The sequence below is a fragment of the Somniosus microcephalus genome, chromosome 11 (assembly GCF_052327205.1).
Source record: "Somniosus microcephalus isolate GS21.2 chromosome 11, FLI_Smic_1.0, whole genome shotgun sequence".
Lineage (NCBI taxonomy): Eukaryota > Metazoa > Chordata > Chondrichthyes > Squaliformes > Somniosidae > Somniosus > Somniosus microcephalus.
In genome coordinates this window covers 148,255,257-148,279,798 of record NC_140997.1, presented here as the reverse complement: position 1 = coordinate 148,279,798, position 24,542 = coordinate 148,255,257, and the positions used below count along the sequence as shown (strand labels likewise).

Genomic DNA, 24,542 nt, shown 5'->3' with positions numbered 1-24,542 from the left:
GAAAGCGGGGGGGGGGGTGAGGGAGGAAAGCGGGGGGGTGAGGGAGGAAAGCGGGGGGGTGAGGGAGGAAAGCGGGGGGGTGAGGGAGGAAAGCGGGGGGGTGAGGGAGGAAAGCGGGGGGGTGGGGGGTGAGGGAGGAAAGCGGGGGGGTGAGGGAGGAAAGCGGGGGGGTGAGGGAGGAAAGCGGGGGGGTGAGGGAGGAAAGCGGGGGGGGTGAGGGAGGAAAGCGGGGGGGTGAGGGAGGAAAGCGGGGGGGTGAGGGAGGAAAGCGGGGGGTGAGGGAGGAAAGCGGGGGGTGAGGGAGGAAAGCGGGGGGTGAGGGAGGAAAGCGGGCGGGTGAGGGAGGAAAGCGGGCGGGTGAGGGAGGAAAGCGGGCGGGTGAGGGAGGAAAGCGGGAGGGGGGTGAGGGAGGAAAGCGGGAGGGGGGTGAGGGAGGAAAGCGGGGGGGGGTGAGGGAGGAAAGCGGGGGGGGGTGAGGGAGGAAAGCGGGGGGGGGGTGAGGGAGGAAAGCGGGGGGGGGTGAGGGAGGAAAGCGGGGGGGGTGAGGGAGGAAAGCGGGGGGGGTGAGGGAGGAAAGCGGGGGGGGGTGAGGGAGGAAAGCGGGGGGGGGTGAGGGAGGAAAGCGGGGGGGGGTGAGGGAGGAAAGCGGGGGGGGGTGAGGGAGGAAAGCGGGGGGGGGGGGGAGGGAGGAAAGCGGGGGGGGGGGAGGGAGGAAAGCGGGGGGGGGGGAGGGAGGAAAGCGGGGGGGGGGAGGGAGGAAAGCGGGGGGGGGGAGGGAGGAAAGCGGGGGGGGGAGGGAGGAAAGCGGGGGGGGGAGGGAGGAAAGCGGGGGGGGGGGGGGGGTGAGGGAGGAAAGCGGGGGGGCTGAGGGAGAGACAACGTTCCCTTTAAGTTGCAGGTTCGCGCCGTCCTGGACCAGCTTTTCCAATGTTAAGCTTCACGCATGCGCGAAACTGTGAATGGGTCACGCAGACACTTAAAGGGGCCATGCACCCATAAAAAAAATTAGGGGGAACATTGGGGAGGAAGGGGTGGATGAGGGAGGACGGAAAGGGGTGGGCGAGGGTGGACCAGGGTGGGGTGGGGGGCAATGCAAAGACAGAAAGGGATGGGCGGGCGAGTATGGGAGGAAGGGAGGGGACGAGGACGGGAGGGCGGCGAGAGAAGAGAGAGAATCCACTGAGCTCTTGGGCTTGTTTCTGTAGCAGTAGCTGCTGTCAGCACACCAGGCAGCTGCCACTTTGCTTCACGCCTCGGATGTGTGAGGGTGCTGACAACAGCAAAGCGCATTCGTAAGCGTCGTAGCTTTCTACCATTTTCCATGTGCCGTCTTAGAGGTAATTTCACGTCCATCATGCAGTGAAATCACAAGAAAGGCCAAGTCTGAGAAAACAAGTTAGTCTCTTTAGTGTGGTTTTATCCCTCTAACACTGCACCTGCAATCAGAAGCAAACAAAATAGACATCTTTAGGCAGCACTTCATCCCACAAAACAAATATCATCATCTCATTTATCACAAATGAAAGAAATTCTGAATCGGAAGTCGGTCCAGAGTAAAGGAAGCCTGGCTATTTGTAGCCCCCTCCCCCCGCCCGGAAAAGACCCATCACTGCAGCTGTGAAGTGGGAGCCTCGGTGTGTGTCAGGTAAAGGTTAAAAGTTTAGAATATTTACTGGGAAGCACAGCACTTCTAACAATAGAGCAGGTCGTGAAGTATGAGGAAGAGATTTCTGTTGAGATGTTCCCTTTACTCCCACTCGCTAATTTCATGGAAAAATACAGTGGGTTTTCCCACAGATTAGCTCAGCGATATCTCTCCTTTAAATGCGCATGGTTTGATGAGTCATTGCAGCAGCCCACTTAAAGGAATTTTTTAAAAAAAATTTAAAGGGGGGGATGAGTTTCAAAGTCTCACACAAGTGAAGACTTCTCTCTCACACAATTCCAAAATATGGGTCACAAAGCAGGCAAGTCAGCCGTGCCTCAGTGGTAGCACTCTCGCCTCGGAGAGTTACAAGGACACGGGTTCGAGTTCCAAACCACAGCACATAATCCAGGCTGGCACTCCAGTGCAGTATTGCGGGGAGGTGCTACCTTTTGGAGGAGATCTTAAACCGAGGCCCCGTCTGCCCTCTTGGGTGGACACAAAAGATCGCACGGCACTATTTCGAAGAAGAATGGAGCGTTCTCCCCGGTGTCCTGGCCAATATTTATCCCTCAACCAATACCTAAAAACAGATTATTTGGTCATTTTCACTTCACAGTTTGTGGGAGCTTGCTGTGCACAATTTGGCCTGCTGTGCTTTCTACATTGCAACAGTGGCTACACTTCAAAAGTACTTCAGTGGCTGTAAAGCGCTGGGACTCCCGAGGTCGTAAAAGGTGCTATATAAAATGCAAGTTCTTTTTTTTTTCCTTTCACGTCGCATAGTGTCCGAGAGCACAAAATGAAGGCAGTGTGTCTGTGCCAGCTCCTTGACAAGAGTCATTCCATTTTGCAGCTTGGGCCGAGAAAGGATTAAACTCACCCAGTGAGTCAGAATGGCAGACACTCCCTGGTACTTGAAACCAATGCCCCCCTGTTGAGGAGCAACATGCTCTCACAGCTTAAACTGCCGGGTCACTTCTGACACAGGTAAAACAAAGGACCAATGTTTCTCCCAATGGCAAATAACCCATTACGACATACATATCCTGCTTAGAGTCACTGTTGTCTCAGTATTTTACTATGTTACTGATCGACAAACAAGGCATTCCAGAGTTCAACGCCCTCCGTGCAGAATACAGTTCAATCATTCACGAGGAAAGCTCCTCGGCATTACATTAAGGATTCTCACACTCGATTCACTGAAAGAGGTTCAGTAATTACACCTTTTCTCCTTGGTGCCAAATTGTCTTATTTATTTTGCAGGATGGATTTAGCAACCAAAGGAAAGCTGCACAAGTGTAATTACCTTTCAGTCAGAAGCACCAGGCAAAATCCCACTCAGAGGATTTTGGTGCCTCAGACAGCAATGTGGCTGGGTCATTTCTGCTCTGGGGTCACCTCTAAAGGAGCTCCTGACATTGGAGGCAACACTGCAGCTTAAACAGAACTTGCATTTCTATAGCACCTTTCACCACCTCAGAACGCCCTAAAGCGCTTTACAGCCAATGAAGTACCTTGGAAGTGTCGTCACTGTTGTAAAGCAGGAAAGGCGCGAACCACTTTGCACACAGCAAGATCCCACAATGAAATTCTGACCAGATTATGTGTCTTAGTGATATTGGTTGAGGGATAAATATTGGCCAGGACACCGGAGAGAACTCCCCTGCTCTTCTTCGAATAGTGTCATGGGATCTATTACGTCCCTCTGAGGGAGCAGACGGGTCCTTGGTTTAACTTTTCATCCGATGGACAGCATCTCCAACAGTGACACCGATGTGTCAGCCTAGATTATGTGCTCAAGTCTCAAGAGTGGTACTTGAACCCACGACCTTCTGACTCGGAGGTGGGTGTGCTACAGGTGGTTCTGCAGGTACAGGTGGCACAAGTGATTCTACACAAACACAGTGAAAATACCAGGTTACAAACTGACAGATGTGAGATTTTTTTGAGGAGGGTCAAAGCCAGTCAGATTGCAGCACTTTCAGCCGGGTCAGAAGGTCATGGGGTCAAGCCTCACTACGGACTTTAGCACATAAATCTAGGCTAACACTTTAGTGCAGTAGAGAGAGTGTGCTGAATTGTCGGAGGTGCTTTCTTTCAGATGGGATATTAAACTGCCTGTTCAGATGGCGGTGAAATATCCCATAGCACTAGTGGAAGAGAAGCAGGATGTCCTGGCCAATACTCTTCCCTCAACCGACACCACCAGAAAAAACAGATGACATGGTCATGCATTCATTTACTCGCTGACCTACACTGGCTCCCACTCCGGCAACGCCTCAATTTTAAAATGATCTTATCCTTGTTTTCAAATCCCTCCATGGCCTCAGCCCTCCCCAGCTCTGTAATCTCCTCCAGTCCTACAACCCTGAGATCTCTGCGCTCCTCCAATTCTGGCCTCTTGTGCATCCCCGATTATAAATCGCTCCACCATTGGTGGCCGTGCCTTCAGCTGCCTGGACCCTAAGCTCTGGAATTCCCTCCCTAAACCTCTCCGCCTCTTTACTCCTCTCTCCTCCTTTAAGAACCTCCTTAAAACTTACCTCTCTGACCAAGCTTTTGGTCACCAGCCCTAATATCTCCTTATGTGTCTCAGTTTCAAGTTTTGTTTGATAACGCTCCTGTGAAGTGCCTTGGGATGTTTTACTACATTAAAGGCACTATATAAATGCAAGTTTTTGTTGTTGTTGTTTGTGGGACATATTGACTGTCACATGTGCCTACAAAACTAGTAACTACGCCTGAAATGTCAAATATTGATCATGTATTGCTTTGGAATGTCCTGAGTATGTGATAAAGGGCTAAAATAAAACGCAAGTTCTTCCTTCCTTCCTTAAATGTTGTCTGCAGAAGTATCACTAGTTTTTCTGCTTACAAACAATCCTTTTAAATGTATTAACTTCTGATTCTGATGTGTTCAGCTGGGGTTAAGGAAGCGCACTCCAGGCCTGCGTCCCATGGTCAGTATTTTAAGAAAACCTCAGCCAGGCTTCACGGATAGCCCACGTCAATTTTAGGGTCATGTAAACGCATCTAAAACCCAGCCCAGGCTCCCTACACCCAACAATTTCTACTGGACGTGCACGTGTTGCCTCAGGTAAGAACTGGGTCAACTTTGGATAAGACAGCCCCCACAGTCAAACCTGGCTGTAAGAGCATCCAACCTGCCCTCTCCTTTCCCCCAACACCACCGCCCCCCCACCATGCCCAGTCTCCCGCAGCACTCGCTACCCAGGCTCATGCATGATGAGCAGGTACTTGGGAAAGGTATTGGACCATCAGCTGTGAAATTGCACCCTGGCGTCAGTAGGGTCGCCGACCCTCCAGGATTGGCCAGGTGTCTCCGGGAATTACTGGTTAATCTCCAGGACACTGCTGCAAACACCCCAGGAGAAAAATCATAGGGGCATTAAACATTTTTTTTTTAGGTTTTCCTTTAACACTTCTTGTTGGTTAGTTACTGTATATTTTTTTTAAAAATTGGACCTGGGGGAAAAAAGCTGTTTGACCGACAGTCACGAATAACCCGATCGGGTAATGAAGTGTCTGCTCACTTGCCAGTTGGCGTGGGAAGGCAGTGCGACATAAGGAGGGACGCGCCGAGTGACCAATGGCAGGAGTGTGGTGGCAGGGCGGTTGGCGACGGGAAGTCACGTGGTGAAACCTCCAAACAGAGTTGGCAATCCTAGGTTTCAGTCACCAGCTTCAAGAAAGGGGAGGCGGGGAGTAAATCCACAGGCAATTTGGAGGAACTAAGAAAAAGGGTTCATGTTTTACCCCACACTGAAAGTCATTCAGCATTTCCTTCCCTTTAAGAGTCCTAGTCTAAGTTGTTGGTTAACCAGAGACTGGAGCGACCAGGGATTGCATCTAGCTGGCAAAATTCAAGATTCAGTTGCAATCGTCAACTTTTCAGGACTGTTCATTTGGATTAACAGTGAATTTAAAAAAAAAATCTGATCTCTAATATATTACTAGATCAAATTGAAATGCTGATCTCTATTGCGTCACTACACACAACATCAGCAATTGGGTCTTCTGTCTCTTGAAGATGGAGAAAGGAAGAGGAAAATAAAAGAAATATATATATAATGGCAGGTGAGCACCTGGTCTTGCTCAGTAGAAGCACACTCCTTGTTGTCATGGAGATGCACTGATGGCTGTCATGCAGAAACAGTGTCTAATTCCCAGATCAGCCTTGGCTCAAACAGTTAGCATCACAGTACGATTAAGCAGCAAAGGAGTTCAAGGAAAACACCTACTCCGAGGAAAACAGTTGCTTCACTGCTCACAGTAAGTGAAGCAACAAAAAAAAAACCTACTTAACCTCACCGTTGGTACTGCATTAATTAGAGAGAACCCCGGATTACGTACATAAGCATTTGACAGCCTAAACTTCCCACTCACTGCTTCTCAGACCAGGCAGCACTGCATTGCCAATGCATCACAGTAAAAAGCTCTGCATTCTCCACCAACCACCCCCCCCCACCCCGTCCACCCACATCCACTGGCAATTACTGCTGAAGGTCACACATCAGCTGAGAGGCCAGAATTCCAGGAAATAAGCTGAGCTTATGTAACTGCATGACAAACGTTGGCAGCCACTCAAGAATCGTGCAGTTAGCAGGGGCGGAAAGTAGGACAACCTTCAGTAGTCACATCAGACTATTCGTTTTCCCCCTGCAGGAGAGAGGGAGAGAGAGAGAGAGAGAAAGCTTCAACAACTTGGGGATAAAGTGAATAATCTGCACCAGCTGTAAACGCTTTGAAATTTAGGCTGCGGTCTGCTTGTGATTTGCACAGGGTGGGGGTAAAGAGTGTGTGGTGTGATCCTGTGCATGTGACTTTGGTGCTCGAATCTGCACCTGTAGGTTCAAATTTCTGCCTTTGATCACGGTCCAAAATCCTTCTCAGCTGCTAACAAGACAAAAAAAAAAGACACTTTCAGGGATCCATTTCTCTTCTACAATTGTTAAGAGGCCCAACTAGTGCCAACACACATTCCGTTGTATAAACTGTCTCTCAGCTTCATCACCTTTCTGCTCAAGGCTGCTGATAAACCCTCCACATGGACTGCACGTGCACCTACAGGCAGCCAGCTGGATCAAGAACAGCCTCCTCCGTTTAGGACCGTCAATTCTTTTTATGCCTCATCAAACAACGTCTAATCTTGGAGACTAATACAGACCTAAGACTTTTTTTTTTCTTCTTAGCACAAGTCATTAAGTTACTAGCTGCACAAATCTGTTCTTGGCATCAATAAGTCCTGGTTAATTTTTCAAACCATCTACTTAAGTTTCAACTGAGAAACTGGTCGCTTGGGAAGTTTAGGCTTTCAAACATGGTTAACCTGTAGGTAGGGCTCGTGGCATCTGGTTTTGATTGTTTTTAAACCGTAACCAAACCCTCCTCCCAAAACCATTACTTTTACAATCAGATTTCTTTTTTTAAAAACTGGGGTCTAAATTCGTTTTGGGCGGTAGCTCAAAACAGGCGATAGCGAAGTGGCAGCCTGCTTTGCTAAGAGAGGTCTGAAGCACGGGCTGAGAACTCTTATTAAAATTGTGAAGCCTGTAACCATGACTGAGTAGGCCTATTACAAGCAAGAGAGGGGCATGGAACACTGACTGAGTAGGCCTATTACAAACAAAGGAATCATTTGCCAATCAATGCTTTCCTTAACAAGACATCATTTCATAAAAAGGGGGTGAAAACTGAATAAATAAGTGATTCCTTGAAAGAAAGCTACCTAGTCAAGGAAATCAAAGGGAGAATATAGCCAACAATTTTTTTTCCAATTAAAAATATATACATAAGAATTTAAACGGGCAAAGCCTGACTTTTAATGCAAAAAGGCAGATCACAAAAGAACACACCTTCCCCTTCCCGAGAAAAAATCTAAATCCTGCACAAGTATGAAATAAATAAATCCTTCCGTTTATATAGCAATTAGCACGTCATCCATTCAAAGCGCTTCACACAGCGAGTTAATATTACGCTGCTGTGACTCTTACATCTCGTTAGCTGTCACCATAGCAACACTAAGCTGCAACTGTTTGGCTTCTTCCAAGAAACAACTCTTGGAAGTTTTTTTTTAAACTGATGCATCCATACTTATGAAGAAGCAGCACAGAGGAAGATAGCTTGCAATGAGTAACAAAGTTGTAACTTAAGCAAGAGGCTCGTAGGACATCACAGAATCTTGGCCAGGTCCATGAATGCCGATCGAGCCTCAAGATGAGATTACAACTTTCAACCCAGCGAAGCTCAAAATACTCAAAACCTTTACAACATCGTGTGACACAGAGTGCCGTGATGGGACGAGTGTGATCGAGCAATAAAACCAATCCGAATAGACCAAAAATAAAACATGGCATCATGTGACAGGTACCATATTACCAGTAGTATGCAGATTTCTATTCAATAAACTGTTCAGTAAATTACAGTCTGTTCACAAACATCCTAAGTGGATACTCCCCAATATCCGAGAGTTCCTGATTAGCTTTGCAACTTGGCTTTTTACCACTTCAGCAGAGCTGGAACACAGACGTTAAACCCTCCATTTACTGCTTGGACATTCAATTTTGTTGGTGACTCCTTATCAAATCCCCAGAAATGTAACATCTGGCAGCATCTGCATCTAGGAACAGGAGCAGGTCATTCCGCACCCCGAGCCTGCTCAGCCTTTCAGTTAGATCATGGCTGATCTGTACCTCAATTTCACGTACCCGCCTCGGCTCCAGATCCCTTGATAATCTTACCTAACAAAATTTTGTAACAAAGAATTAATGGGACACATGCTGGAGGTCGGGGACCTGCACTGAAAGGGGCTCTTCACTTCAAGTGGCTTGATGTACCAATGACCAACAAGAGGGCGGCATATGCTACTCCAAAAAAAACATTGCACGAGGACAACCACACAGTATGCAGAAGCACTATGGTAGCAACACTAGAGCAAAGAGCAATGGCGTAAAAAGTGTAAATAAAAATCGTCAACCTCTGCTACATCCAATTCATCATCAAATGCAATGAGCTGTCAAAAGAAAAAAAAGAGAAAAAAAAGGAAGTTGAGAGCAAGAATCATTAGTACACAGGTTGATGCAAATCTTTTACTTAAAATGAAGGTTAGATCAAGTTTAGGTGAAGCTTAGTGAATATCGTTTGAGATTAGGAGCGTAAGAGCGTTTCAGTCAAAACTGCCTTCTGCTTTTACAAAAGACACTAGAATGCAGAACTATACACAATGACTGCAAATGGCGGAGCGCTTATTTGGGAGTCAGAGAAAATTCTTAAAGGCAACACCACACCAGTACAAACAGCAATACTGCACCATCGCCAATCTAGCCAAGGTCTCGCAGTTTGGAACAATGATAACAGATTGACTTAAACTTGACCCAAGACACAGCCCACTCTTGTTTAACTGGAATTACACATCATCGATCCCACACATTGTTGGGTGGCTGCAAATGTGGGGCAAAAAGTCCATTTGTTTTTCGAAACCCGCCAGCTATCTAGAGTCGTAGTTAAGGAAATGAGACGATGATTCAACTGTGGCTTAAAACACGTCATCTGATAAGCTCTCCCCAACGCCCTGCCCCCCACCTCCAATCATCAACCATTGCTTTGAATACTAAGTCATGTTTTTGAAGAAATTGTGCAGAAGACCATAATTTTATTCAAGTTCAGAACAGTTTGTTTTAAAACATTTATCCCAAAAAGTCTTCAATTGGAAAGGCTTTAACCTTTGCTGTAAAATGACTGCTACTCAATTGGCCTCACCAAAATGACTGTTCTTGGACATTGCTCAGATTGGAAAAACTAGACAGGACTTTTACGCTTACCAGCGAGAAATTCAACAGTCACTTCAAAAGAGGTTACGGCACACTTTGTTATTGTGGTCCTTCATTTTCATTTGCCTATAATGGAAGCTGCACAAAGTTTCCTCACAGACTTCAAAATCACATGCTTTTTAGATTGATAGCCTGGTGTGTACTTCGATATATTGTTCCATTAAATACTAACGCTGCATGTTACTGAATGCACAAGAGTGTGTTTGTGCAGTTCTGCTCAAGTTATCTATTTTTTTGGGGCCTCCATCATAGTCTGCTCAAAATCTGCCCCCTAGTGGAACTCGACTTTGTTTTACTTCATGTACAAACACCACAGTAAAATTCAAGTTAAGGTGGCACTACTTCCTTCATCTTACCCTTGCTTTTTGTCTCCAGAACTCGTGTGCAAAACAAAAGTATTGTCTCAAGCACTTTACTTTACACCTTTCCCAAATATCATCTTTTATGGGGCGTTTGTAAAGTGGGTGTTAAGACGCTGGCACTATTCTCTTCATCTTATCTGTGCTTTTCTCTCCAGATTTTGAGAGAAAAAAAAGTGTTGTTTCCAAGTAAATTATTTTTACAGGTTAACTTTTATGGGGAGTTTGTTAAGGAGTCAACATTCCACTGTGGAGGAGGAATCGTGAATGTTGGGCATCAAACTGTAGAATTTACTCCAGCTAAAAGCTTACCTCATCAACTCTCAGCACTTGTTTTATCACATTACTTCCCACTCTCACAGGAAAAAATGAACATTGAAGTACCGTACCTCTATTTTATCCAAATTCTTTACACAATAGACGCAGTCTATTCGCCACTAAATCCACTTTCAGAAATTACTTGTGTAAATAACATTTTGCAATTTAAAAACAATTCTGCTGAATATCTAAAATGTCTGAGATTAGAGTGGTTTAGAAGCTCAGATCCATGCATTACTGTTTTTGGTAACTGGACATATATTTACCAGAATTCCATAACAATCAGAGTGAGAAAAATAACCAGGCTTTCAGTTCTAGATGAAAAATGCCCTGCTTCCCTGCTGCCAAAAGATAGTTAAAGTCAATGGCACCAACACTGCTTGCTCCTCAATCCCCAAGCCAATGCAAAGGGTCCTGTGCCAAGGTCCCCTCTTTCTTTTATAGATACACTGGCCAAGGTAGGTGAAACTTTCTGTAAAGATACCTAAAATACAATCTCCATCTTAGGATGCCAATGATCCAGACTGCACAACAGGTATTTAAAGAACAATTTTTACAGGGTAGAGTGATGTAAAGCTGGACAGCCATTAAAAAAAATCTATGTATCTCTGCCACTGTCTGAATTTTTTGAATGCAGTTCCTCACATACCATGGGTTTTGATCTAAAGCCAATGTAGCCCATCTTGGGGGGCAGGAAAGAGAACCAATGGGGAGAAGGGGAGGCAAGAAGGGAGAAGGGTAGTTTATTAGTCTTCGAAGATGTTGTGTCATCCAATCGCATGACTTTTTCTTCCTATTCTATTCCCATCTAGACAGTGCTCCTGTACCACCCTCCAGTGCTTTTCAACCAGGAAGAGCTCATTAGTACATTTAACAAAGATGGTTCCTTGCCATTTAAGTGCAATACATTCTTTATGCATTTTCCCCCAATCAAAACCAATTTGTTTCTTTCCACAAGGACTACTGAATTGCCCAAGCGTCACTTTTGCTTTACAGGACACTCATTATCTTATTTTCAGTATCAACACAAACCTTTAGACACTTGGGATGAATCAAGCCCCAGTCATGTAGAAAGGAGAAGAAACTGAAATACAAAAACCTTAAATTTGACCAGTGAAAATATCATCTCTTTGGCGAGTGATCTCAAGCAGCCCCAATCTCATTAGAAGTCACAACAGAGACCGCACCTCTACCGTGCTCCCAATGTTCTTATTGAAAATGAGCATCGTTCCATGCAGCTTCTTTCCTGGGACTGTCTATGAAAACTTGTTCCATGTTTTGGATGAAACTTTTGTCAAATGCCTTCAAGCTTGGTGTGGGATCTCCATCCATGTGTCGGTTACAATATTAGTGCTTGGTTTAGTAAAAACCCGAGATTTTGTTTCCATATGCCACAACCAGCTGACTAGGTAGATATTCAGTAGGTTCAAGTTCTATCTCCATGAACAGATCTCCACAGTGCAACAGTGCTGTCTTGGTGTTAAACATGTTAGGATCATGGATTAGTGAGATCTACTGACAGTATGATCTTCAGAGGAGGTATTGGAAATGCTCCATTTCAGGTAATGGCCATCAGCTACCAAGTCAATCATTTGACTGATCCTTCTTCACAAGGACAAAGGCGTCAACGTTCTTCAAACGGTCAACAATTTTATGATAAAGTGTACAACAGTACTGAATGAGGAAAATGACTAGTCACTCATCAAGCTACCTCTTGCATTTACCATATTATAGACCATTCCCAACAATTTGAAATCATCTCCTGATCCGAGGAAAGTGAATAACCACAAGTCAAACTTTAAACGGAGGATGAGGCTCAAATTTCTTCAACCCCTGAAAGTAAAAGATGAAACTCCCAGAAATTCAATTCGACACCAAGATTGTCATTATTCTGTGTAGAGTTGTCATATTGCAAAGACAATATTCTGATTCCCATAGTGCATGTGATCACCTATCTTTACACTTATACCTTCAATCCAAATTTTTAAAATGAGGTATTTATCAAACTTGGTTTTAAAAGGATTTCAGTGCTCCAGTATAGCGACAACTATTTTTGATTGAAGTCTATTCCAGATACCAAAGCTCTGTGGGAAAGTAGGTTTCTCATTTCTAGTCGTGCTTGTGGTCTGCCAATTCCGTGTTTGTTTCTTATCCTGCAGTCAAAGCTGAGCTTAAAACTGATCAAAAATCCACATTACCCATCCATTTCAGCAATTCATCAACCTTCTCAACCTATTTTCTTCTCCCCTCCAGTGAGGAAGTTCAATTACCACTGAACAGAAGGCTCTTTGGCCCATCATGTCCATGCCGGCTCTGTGCTAGAAAAATCAAAAACTATTCCCAATGCGTTGCTCTCTCCCCCATAGCCTGGTGTCCCTCTGTATTGTTGAGAATTTCCAAGTCCAGGAATCAGTGTTATGTCTCCAAGGTATTGTCTGTTTGATGGTATGGTACCCAAAATAGCACACAACACTTCAAATATGATCTCAGCAATAAGTTACAGAATTAAAATAATCTGCTTTGACTAAAATGCTTGAGATGCAACACAGCAATTAATCTTCACTGACATAGGCATCACATTAACTGAATGCTTTCAGTTTTATGATCAATAATCACAGCCAATTTTTTTCATTTCTGATTGCATGCAGATCCACTGGGTGTATGTTTTCAAGGCCAATGTGCAGTGCTCTATCCTTTTTCACGTTAAATAGACGAGCTAAGGAACAGCAAAAACTTCAATTTATCCAGATTTGTTGGTGCAATTAATTTCCTTACACTAGTCGCCTAGCACCAAAAATCTGGTCTCCTCAGCAAATTGGGGTAATATTTTGAATAGTATCCGCCTCCATTTAGTTTTATGAAATGTAAAATTGTAGGATGTACCCTTCAGACTCTAACTGCAGCCTCCCAAGTGTCTTGTACAAATTCAGAATCATTTCCCTTGTTTTGCATTCATCTAGACCTCAAAAAGGAGTGCTTTTCTACTGAGCGACCTTCTGGGCAAGAGTGAATGTTACTGTAAAATACCTGAGGAGTTTAGTCTTAGATCAGAATCCAGCAAGCTCTGAAGGCAACAGTATTTTAGGGACCTTCACGCTGGTCTAGACCACCAGAATTCCAGTCCACCAGAAGCATAGTTGGACCACCACATAATAGCAGGCTCTTGGATTTTCTTCTTCATAACATCTTGACAATTGTCCAGCAGATGACAAACTTTGGTAAACAAACCTTCACTAAATGAGCAAGTTTTATCTCTACAGAAAATATGAGTTATTCAATGTGCTAGACAAGGTGGTCAAGTACTGTATCCGCTTGTTTCTCAGAGAGGTTGAATGAGCTTGTGACAAAGGCAGATTTTTCCTCGGCAGTATTTTCAGGGTCAAAACAGGTCTTCCATATATAGTCTGGGTTGAGAGAGAATCCACATTTAACCCTTTCTGGAATGCAACCCTCGTGTAGATTGTGCAGAGAAATTATTCAGTAAGATAATTTTTCAGCAAATGACAAGCTTCACAGTCTATCCAGTGTTAGAAACCGTTAGCTCTCATCATGGATAGAAGACACAGTTATCATTGAAGACTGCTGACTTACTAAGAGTCCATGCCAGTGGGCAACCTGTTTTACAGCCTACGGATGACTGCTAGACTTGTCCAACTGTGAAAGATAGCATTTTATTTTCCTTTGTCTCAAATGGAACTTCAAAAAGGGCACAGGGGAATCCAGTAGATCTTCGCTTCTTCCAGTCAGGCTGTACTACTGATTGCACAGAAATGATGAGTCCATATAGGTACACTGAACATTGTGTACACGTTTTGTATTATGGGCACTGGCTTAATCTCAGTATTATTAGAAGTGCTGTGCTTATTATTTTTGTATCTGAGGAAGCACGAGTTAAATGTTCTGCTTTAAAGTGAAATCTACTGTATTAATTTTCTGCAATGGTTTGATTTTTTTAAAATTTTTTACATAGAGTTTACAGTACAGAAACAGGCCATTCGATCCAACTGATCTATGCTCCACACGAACCTCCTCCCACCCTACTTCATCTAACCCTATGAAATGGAACTTCAAAAAGGGCACAGGGGATATCCTTCTATACGTTTCTCCTTCATGTACTTATCTAGCTGCCCCGTAAATGCATCTGTTTTATTCGCCTCAACTGTTCCATGTGGTACTTGCAAATTGGATGGTCTAATAGTGTGTTATATTCTGTTCTTCTTCCATTGTACCTCGGGGATCATGTCAGAGATATTTATTCAGAAATCTATACGAAGGCAAAAGTCTCATTGGGATATCCAAATCCCATTAAGTTTGACTAACAGCCCTCCTCATTACTCTTTCAAGAGTGATGGTTTCCGTGCCCGTTAACCATCAGTGGGGGGGGAACCTCCATGCACACTGAAGAGCTGACACCCAAGGGAAGTCCCAACCAACAACAGGAAATGGGTTCCCCCAATGCATGGGTAATTTAAAACAAAATTTTAATATGAATTCTGAAATTTTAAATGCTTTCACTGCAAGTATGTGTCATTCATTTTCACATGCCAGCAGCAGATAGAATATAGACCAGCACTGATGGAGCTAATGCTGATTTTTTTTGGGAGGGGTGGTGGGGGTTGGGGTGGGGGGTGAAGGGGTGCAAAGGTAGGTCTAGGAAAGAACATCTAGTGCTCAAAGAGGAGGTAACGTGACATGATTATTGGAAACATGCAGAAATGGGAAGACATCAACGGAGGGGAAGGGAACTACACGGACTTCAGATCATTACTCATGGTACATGGATAACAAAAGAAGTGGAAAAAATACTTCTGAATACCTTAATCTACATAAACTGCTCAATTACCTGTCAAGTCATTTAATCATTATTTATAGCTTCTATGTATTTTGTATAAACCTTTACAGGACCGATCAGACATTTTGGACATAATTGATATTTTCGTCTCACATTACACATGAAGTGGATTTACTTTTGATGGGTTAATAGCACCATTCCACAATGCCAAAACCTTTCAAAAGCTTAAATTTCAGTTGTTTGAAAGAAAAAAAATCAAATTAATTTCAATAGACAACACAAGGGAGATGAGTTACTCGTGGGGCAACCGGAGGAGCTAACCAGAAACACATGCTACCTTCTCGCCGTAGCCTCGATCCTTGGTCATCATCTCTCGAAGAGTCTGTAGAACTTTGATGCATAACTTCTCTTCATTCTCTTCCAATAGCTGCTTTGTGTGTTTTATCAGCCTATTACAAATGAAAGCATGTCCTCAGTTGCAATACATTGCTAGCTCGGCCTCCTACAACTTTCATGCATTTTAATGCAATGAGTACCAAGTTAAAAGAAAACCTAGTCTATGAAAAGTTATGGGAGACATATACCAAATACCAAGGAGGTCCACCACCATCTTCTCGGGAAACGGGGGATGGGCAATAAGTGCACCCGTGCTATTAGTGCCCATACCTCAAAAACAAAATGAACAAAAATTAAACTGGGGTTATGAACAAATGATACGTTAAGAGTTTCAAGGATATTACTTTTCAAATGACACCAGTTGCGAAGTACAAGAAGTGGTTGAGTACAAGAAGTGGTCGAAAACAAGACACACCAATATCTCCCCCTACAGAATTTAACACTTTAAAAAAAAAAGTAACTTTTCTTCTTTTAAATCCTCTGTTAACTTCAGTCCATCTGACTAAGGGACGGAAGGGGTGATAAAGACACGAGAGACCATGTGTGACTCTCCCGTCTGAAATTTGCTGCCATCTTTGCTTGGCCCCTCACTACACCACTCGACATGTCTCACAGAACCGATGAAGTAGGAATCCAACCAATGTCTGTCATTCACTGGGTAGCTCTATTAGTGCTCCAACGCTCAGCTTCATCCCTTCAACCAATAAAGTGCTTTGGGATACATGAAAAAAAGCACTTGGAGAGAAGACACTCAACGTGCCTGCTGTCTACAAATCTCCAAAGCAGAAATCCGTTACAAATTCTAGTTTAAAACAGCTCGACGAGAGAGATTATTTCTATTAAGATGTTTTCTATTAAATGCGGAGCATTCGATGCAATGATTTTTTTTTTTTTTTTAATTGCTTAGTGAGCAGCAACAAGTCGAAGGCGATAATTTGAGCACTTACTTGCAGATAAAGCCGCCACTTTCACACTTGCGCCTTGCTTCAGTATTCTCTGGGAAAAGCAGCTCAGGCCGATGGAGGACATCAACTAGTACAGAGAGTTCTGCCTGAACAAGGGGACGGAGCCGATCTTCGAGTGCTGACACGATATCCTGAATTTCAACAAACAGCGCTGTTTAATCTTCAATTCCACAAGCAAAGCGGAGACAAGTTAAACTCCTACAGCACCGTTCCAAATATAGGTGGCTTATAAAGGTTAACTCGTGCAAATTTTCAACGGGCTTCACCCACTTTCAGTGAGAACCTATTTATCTATTAATTCACTGCAATTGCTTGCCAGTTGAAAGAACATGTATAAAGGACCATGATTATACCAGAGAAAGCGGTTGCCAAAATCTGCCACTGTAATTATTAAAATTGAAGACAGCAAAAACCACATTTGAAATGTTAATGCTGTTCTCCACTTAGAGGCCATTACTGGAAAGAAAGATGTCAGAAATGAGAAAAGTTCCTTCCCTCTCCCCTCCCTCAATAGCTATCTAGCGAGCAGTTGATCCTTATAGACCAGGATGGTTCTGAATTCAGTCCCTCGTCTCTGTAGTTAGCCGATTTCAGCGGAGATAGTGGAAGGAATGCTACAATTTGCTTCAGCAATCCAAGATTATGGAGGATAGAAAACCGAAACTGCCAGGGTTTTCACTCCTAACACTTCCATTCTCATCCTCTGCTGGCTGTGCATTGCACTCTGTAGATGGACAAGTGTGGTATAACTGAACTCTGAGCAATATAAACTCCCATGAGGGGTTACTTTGAAATCAGCCAGAATTTATTCCTTTAAAAGCTTCAAGTATTCAGTTAACATGTAGCACAGTTAGACTAGTATCAGTGTCATGATCATTTATTGGCCCCGAATTTCCGTGGGGGTGCGTGCGCCCATAGGAGCCGCGCAAGTTCTGGGTTTAGGCAAGCGAAGCGCATGCACTGAAACCCGGAACTTGCGATGTCAAAAATCCTCTTGACAGATCATCCGCATGCCCAAGAAAAGTGCCTCTGCGGGTGGAGAGTTGCGCTATTTGCTCAACTTCTGCCCACTGAAAGGCCACAGAATTCTTACGCCTGGTAAAAGCAGGCAAAAGACCTGCTTTTACCAGCACAAGAGTTTAAAAAAGTAGAAAAATAAGATTTTATCACTCACTTATAAATTAAAAACCCTGTCCAATAAGGTAAGTTAATAAGCCCCGTTAAAACATTAAAAAAATTAAATTTTTGTTTAACAAAAATGCCATTTTAATTAATTTTATATATGCAATGGTTTTTATTTATTTATTTATTTCAGTGTGCTGGTGCAATTTTGCAGTCATCCCCATTGACAGTTCTGTACGTACGGAACTGTCAAAAGTATGAAGGGGGGTTCCCTTCTTCCATTGGCGCTTGTGAACCACATGCGTCCCTGGGATACCTGGGCCTCTGCGCATTTCAAAGAGGAGGGGCCCAGGAGCAGAAGCCTCAGTATCTACCACAGGTGGGTTCGTAGATTTCTTTCAGCGGAGGTATCTGCCCGCAGGAAGCCTCCGATTGGAAATTCAGGGCCAGTGTTTCATGAAATAAGTTGCAAATTCTGCTCTTCATCTTGTTTCGCTATTGCACTCAAAGGTCAATGCAGCCATTAATCTGATATTCTGGGAAATCACAACAGGTTAGTACTATTTCACTTTAAACTTTTCATTCTTGAACAGTATACAGTCCCTCAATTTTTTTTCAAGCACAGTTAATCTGCAGTCAGTAACTTAAGTTCCTAACACAAATCCAACGTGTTCGTATTTTGGAATGATTAGTCAGTCATTTTACTTATGATACAAGCTGCTAGCAAAGCAAGAACTCAAACTTTTACCCTACTTCCATTTCAAACGTTCAGGGCTTCTTAACTTGATCACGTCTTCATCATCAAAGTGCCCGTGAAAAAAGCAGAAGAATGGAGTAACCAAGTAAACGGGACGGGTGACAGACACGAAGTGGAGGAAACTACCAGAATTTAGAGATCCAATGACGGAGCATAGTAAAAGGAAAAAAAAATACAAACAGAGATGGTAACCCTCAGAAGAAGCAGATCGCCAAACACAAAACAGAGCTGCAGAGAGGAAAAGAATGAGACTGCTTTAAGATGACAAAATATTATGGAAAAAATAAACTTTAAAAAAATGAAATATTTCATTCAAAGCATAAAGTTAACAAAAACCAATAAAGTTGGGTGCAGCCGGGTTTGCGGCCTGCATCCCTTTGCATACCTGCAATCGCTCGATTATGTTCCGATAATCCCGTGAGGCAGCAAGAACAGAGTCTCTCCGGGCGGCGTTGCGCGCTGACATTCGCCAGCTCATTGCGGTTTTCTGGACAATGTTGTGAGACTTGAGGAAGAGATTGTTGACCTGACTATCCAAGTCCACAGGGATAGCTATGGCTCTGCTCTTGGCTGTAATGGATGTTAAGCAAATTTAAAGCATTTGTCTGACGTTTGTGGACCACTGCAAATATATTTATTGAGGCTTCGTCAAGCAGGAACACTGCTGTACACTGAAACCTTTCGAACTTGGTGACCAAAGGCACCAAGCTCTCCCAAGTATGATGGTGGGAAGCTTGGTCCTGGCTACTTGGCTTGACATCAGGGTAAGTAAGTATCTTTCCAGACCAGGGAGAAGACAGTTTACCAGTTAGGTCAACTGTAAATTGACTAAAACCAATTGTAAATCCAATTAAAAAAATCAAAGAAATAGATTCCTCATCCCAGGTGGTAGAAGGGTTTCAAACAAATCAAGACCGCCTCTTCAGTGCCCATTTCCCTTCGCTATAGCAGTGCCACTAGTGCCATTCTTTGCTCAATTTTCCTCTCTTTTGCTTAGTTTTTCCTGAATCTTGCCCATCTAGCACCATGTGGAAGTCACAACCCGCTGAGGACAGCACTCTGGCTGTAATCACAGCAGCAATGAACACGGAAACACGTGTTCAGCTTTGGCATGGTGCCAAGAACAGCTTCCACTGGCCTCACCTCCGCTGCCACGAGCAAAAAAATAAAAGTGACCCCAGCAGGTTGGCAGTCTCACTGGTCCATGCACAATGTCTTGGGAGAGGCGGGAGTCACTGCCTGGTTTGAACCTATTGCTGGTACAGCCAGTAAAGTCTTGTCCCACCTCCCAACCCAGCACACCTTTCATAATCTGTTTGCGGCAATTCCAAAAAAAGATACTGGCAAACTGCCAGTTTTGAAATTTATATTACAAGTCACGTTATATTCTACATTAATTAACTGCAATGGTTGAACCCACTTACAGTTCCTCTACCTCCTTTACAGCTTCCTTGGCCCTGAATATTTTGTATCGATATATTTGCACTACAGCAGACCCTCACGGCAGCGCAGCATCCATGTAACCTGCATTTATCACCAACTCCTTCTCTAGCAGAAGCTCGGAATAAATGCAAAAGGATTATGCAGCACAATTGATCCCTTTTCACCACTGGGGCCTGGTTTCCAATCCAGCCTGGGCTGAGGAGACTTTGCTCTGCTGTCTCGAAGTGTCCTACGTGAAGTGGGTTTGGGCAGCCCGCCAATCAGCTGCTAGTGAGCGAAGGCCCGCAGCACTACAGTGACCACAATTTGGCACAATGTTGAGTAACATCAATACCAGTCAGAGAAGTTAAAAGGAAGGTTGGTGCAAGAAATGGAAAAATTCGTGAGTGCGGCTGGAGATTGGGCTGAAGTAGAGGGACCTCAGTCTGCACCTTGATGCAAACAGTTGGTGCCTGAAATGAGTAGGACCGACACAAAAAAGGGTCTGTTTTGAGAAAGACGCTCAGTATCGTGCGTATAGTAGCCCCTCTAAAGGTGCTGTGCACTGTACTGGCAAATTTCTCGCCACAAATTCAGGTGAGTTAATGTTCCAAGAATACAAAGTATTTTGAAGTGGGTAGGTCTACTTTATTACCAAGTCCACGTGTATCATGTGATACCCAGTTGCTCCAGGATAGGAATCTAGGGGTCTGCCACCTAATTGGCTGACATTTGAACATTGGCTACCTCTCTTACGGGGGAGTTGCCTTTGTGGCCTGGCTGGGAGCGAGCGTTTCCAGAACGCTCCAGACCAAAGATCAAGATAAACAGCGTTAAATCGACCCACCTTAAGAAAGCATGCCTGATCAAGAAGCATCATGAACAGCAGTCACAAAGTTAGTGGAACAGAGCAGCAAACTGTCCTAGCTCACTGAAGAAAAATGGGCGGTGTGGTATATTAAAAACTGCAGATATTTCAATAGAACAGCAGACTTCAGCTTTGAATACAGTGGTACATTTTCACAGTGATATATAGCAGTGTTTAGCAACCTCCAATACTGCCTCCTTACCAGCCCCCCCACCCCACAGTAAAATGCTTACCTACTTCGGATAGCACCTTAATGCAACTCTCAACTGAAGCCTTCTGGGTAGCAGACAGCCAAGGGCAGTGGTAGACTCTGAACACCCCTTGCAATAACTGCACAAAGATAGGCTGGCGAGTCTGGATAATTCATAGAAAAAAGATTGTATCGAATTAACAGCTTCCTTTACACTAACTATTTATTAAACGAAAACAATACGCAATGGCGTGGCGGAAAACAGGAATGGTTCCCCTAGTCAAAGCGTTTCCAATCACAATGTAATGCACCCCACCCCTACCTTCAGAATTAAAAGTGGTCTTAGTTTAACTTCATTAAAGTGAACAAAACCCCACTTCCGGTGCAGAGTTATTAAAATTTAGAAACAAATCAAGCTCAAATATTGAACAAAACAACTTCTGCTTAAAGAAGCATATTATCTAAATGGTGAGAGATTGCAGAGCTCTGAGATGCAGAGGGATCTGATTGTCCTAGTGCATGAATCGCAAAAGGTTACTGACATAAGAAAACTACTAGGCACTCGGTCTAAGCATTAAACAAAGCTTTAATCAACTGTTTTACAACATGGAGATCCAGTTGTGTCCTTCACTAGTTCCTGTAAAAGAATGTCCTGAGCAAGCTGGGCCCATATCCGAGTATTTATACTCTCCCTGGACAGCGCCACCAGCAGGCCACCCAGTATTATTTCATAAGCCATTTCCACATGAATGACAAGATTCATGTCAGGTACAGCAAGTAATTAGGAAAGCTAATAGAATGTTATTGTTTATTGCGAGAGGAATTGAATGCAAAAGGTGGAGGTTATGCTTCAGTTATACAGGGAATTGGTAAGACCACTTCTGGAGTACTGTGTACACTCTTGGTCTCCTTATTTAAGGAAGAATGTAAATGCATTGGAAGCAGTTCAGAGAAGGTTTACTAGACTAATACCTGGAATGGGTGGGTTGTCTTATGAGGAAAGGTTGGACAGGCTAGGCTTGTATCCGCTGGAGTTTAGAAGAGTAAGAGGTGACTTGATTGAAACATAGAAGATCCTGAGGGGTCTGCACAGGGTGGACGTGGAGAGGATGTTTCCTCTTGTGCGAGAATCTAGAACTCGGGGTCACTGTTTAAAAATAAGGGGTCGCCCATTTAAGACAGAGATGAGAATTTTTTTCCACAGAGGGTAGTGAGTCTTTGGAACTCTCTTCCTCAGAGGGCGGTGGAAACAGAGTCTTTAAATATTTTTAAGGCAGAGATAGATAGATTCTTGATAAGCAAGGGGGTGAAAAGTTATCGGGGGTAGGCGAGAATGTGGAGTAATCGGTTCAGCCATGATCTCATTGAATGGCGGAGCAGGCTCGAAGGGCCGAATGGCCTACTCCTGCTCCTAATTCGTATGTTCGTATGTTATCCAGGTGCTGACAACACTGAAAGTCGACATCAAAATATATAAATGGCCAGTGTCGGCTCCAACGCCAGTGGGAATTGTGGGCTATCGATATTATAGAGTCTGAATTCACTGCAATTCTCAATCAGGAAGTCTCAAGAGTTTTTATTTTAAACTTACCTCTGCCTTCGTGGAATCTCCAAATCAAAACATTGATAAAAGAAATAATTGGAAGGGCTACGGGGAAAGAGCAGGGGAACGGGATCAATTGGACAGCTCTTTCAAAGAGCCAGCACAGGTATGATGGGCCGAATGGCCTCCTTCTGTTCTGAGATTTTCTATAAACTGTTGTACAATCACCTGCTTGCTATTACTATCCATGAGGGCACTGGCCAAACTAGCAATGACTTGTTTTTTTTTAAAAAGATACGTCAACAGCAACTTCTGGTACTTCCAAGCAACAAAGCAGTCAATTGGCAATTATTGCAATATTAAAAAATGAATTATACATTTGGTAGCAATCTTTGATCGTTTGCAATTCTTTGTTGTAAGCAAACCATGATTCTACTACCAGTTCCAATAATTGAACCGTCTTAAGTTTATTGAGGATAGTCAATCTGCTGTTCATGGACACAACACTTGGAATGGTCATCCTAGGGAAAAAGCAAATCGAGTAACAAAAAAACTCAAAGTTGATATGGATTTACAAAAGGCACGTTAATCAAGTTCATGGAGGTTCTCTGAAGAAGGTTGATGCGCTTCTGGATTTTTAGAAGTTACCTCTAGATGTTAGATGCAGAAGGAAGTAAATGAAGTGCACTGGCTGAACAACATGGAGCAAATAATGGTACTATTTGTAATCTGACACAGCTAACCAATCCCAGGCATTCACACTGGGAGATATCCTGAAGGCAATATCGAAGCTGTTAGGCGATGGTATCAAGTTATATGGAATTTTTTTTGAAGCCAGGATTGAAGCATACAACAAAACAAAAGCAAAATACTGCGGATACTGGAAATCTAAAACTAAAAAACCCAGAAAATGCTCGTAAACACTCAGGTCAGGCAGCATCTGCGGAGAGAGAAGCTGAGCTAACGTTTCAGGTCGATGACCTTCCAGCATTTTCTGTTTTATTGACGCAGAAACAATAAGCCAAGGAGTCCTCGTATTAAACTGAATGAATAATTTCTTCATGCTTCAATTTGTGGAACAGATTCCCATTAAATGTAGTAAAAGTAGACTTAAGGTTATGTATTGAAAAGGGAATTGGATCAATTCTACGGGAAAATGATATGAAACTGAAGAAAAATGAGCAACTGGATCCTGAAACAAGACTTGTAGTATTTGAACCGACTTTCCTCATTCCTACATTACATTTTATAAAATTATGAAGACTGAACAGCTATCCCTAACAATTCAACTTTCTAAGATTAATATTAAACATAGCCGGGTTTGTTGCATGTACTTTCAGTCACGGCATTTAAGGTTTCTTGTAATTTGATGGGACGAGATTTTATTTTGTGGTTAAAATTAACACGGTTTGCCAACGGGTGCCAGCTTGGTCCAGAGCAGCGGAGGCAGGCGGGCGGACCTGCGAGGGAACGAGGCTGAGCGGCGGCGAGTTCAAAAACAGCTCCGAGACCAGGTAAGGCGTACCAGTCTCCAGTCTCTGAGCTCAGAGGGAGGGAGAGAAGTAAAAAGTAACTGAAGTGTGACGTCACCAGAAAGCAGGTAAGTGATTGGTTGGTGAGTATTTCTCTTTTTAAACTTAAACTCTGTGGTTTATCGTTACTAAGGTGTCTCTGGTGTAGCGGGGACTGTTGGTAAACCATTTAACTGTAGTGTAATTAGTTGGATTGATTGATTAACTAATTGCAATTAAATTAAATTAAATCAAAGGATAAGTCATGGCAGGTCAGCCCGGCCACATGGTATGCTCCTCCTGCGATATGCGGGAACTCAGGGACACTTCCTGTGTCCCTGACAACTACATGTGCAGGAAGTGCATCCAGCTGCAGCTACTGACCAGTGCCGCAATGCGGCACTGGAGCTGCGATTGGATGCATACTGGAGCGTTCACGATGCTCGGGACATCGTGAATAGCACGTTTACGGAGTTGAACACACCGCAAGTAGAGGTTGGACAGGCAGAAAGGGAAGGGGTGTCCAACAGGCAGAGTACTAGGTGCAGGCAGGTAGTGCAGGGGTCCCCTGTGGACATCCCCCTCTCAAACAGATACACCACTTTGAGTACTGTTGGGGGGGAATGGCTTATCACAGGAAAGCAGCAGCCAACTTCCTGGCACCAGGGGTGGTTCTGCTGCACAGGACGGGAGGAAAGAGGGGTAGAGCTATAGTAACAGGGGATTCTATTGCAAGGGGAATAGATAGGCGTTTCTGCGGCCGCAAACGAGACTCAAGGATGGTGTGTTGCCTCCCTGGTG

The 24,542-nt window shown here is 43.9% G+C and overlaps 1 protein-coding gene across 1 annotated transcript in view; it reads right to left on the bottom strand.

The window, feature by feature from the left end:
* LOC147110942 (inositol 1,4,5-trisphosphate-gated calcium channel ITPR1-like) overlaps positions 1-24,542 on the bottom strand; it is a 509,662-nt gene that overhangs the window by 224,653 nt on the left and 260,467 nt on the right. Inside the window, exons 35-39 of the mRNA XM_085999984.1 lie at positions 20,731-20,851; positions 18,593-18,777; positions 16,311-16,459; positions 15,305-15,416; positions 8,646-8,681 (exon numbers count right to left, since the gene is read on the bottom strand). Of these exons, the coding sequence (XP_085856110.1) occupies positions 8,646-8,681; positions 15,305-15,416; positions 16,311-16,459; positions 18,593-18,777; positions 20,731-20,851 (603 nt within the window). The remainder of the gene's footprint in view (positions 1-8,645; positions 8,682-15,304; positions 15,417-16,310; positions 16,460-18,592; positions 18,778-20,730; positions 20,852-24,542) is intronic.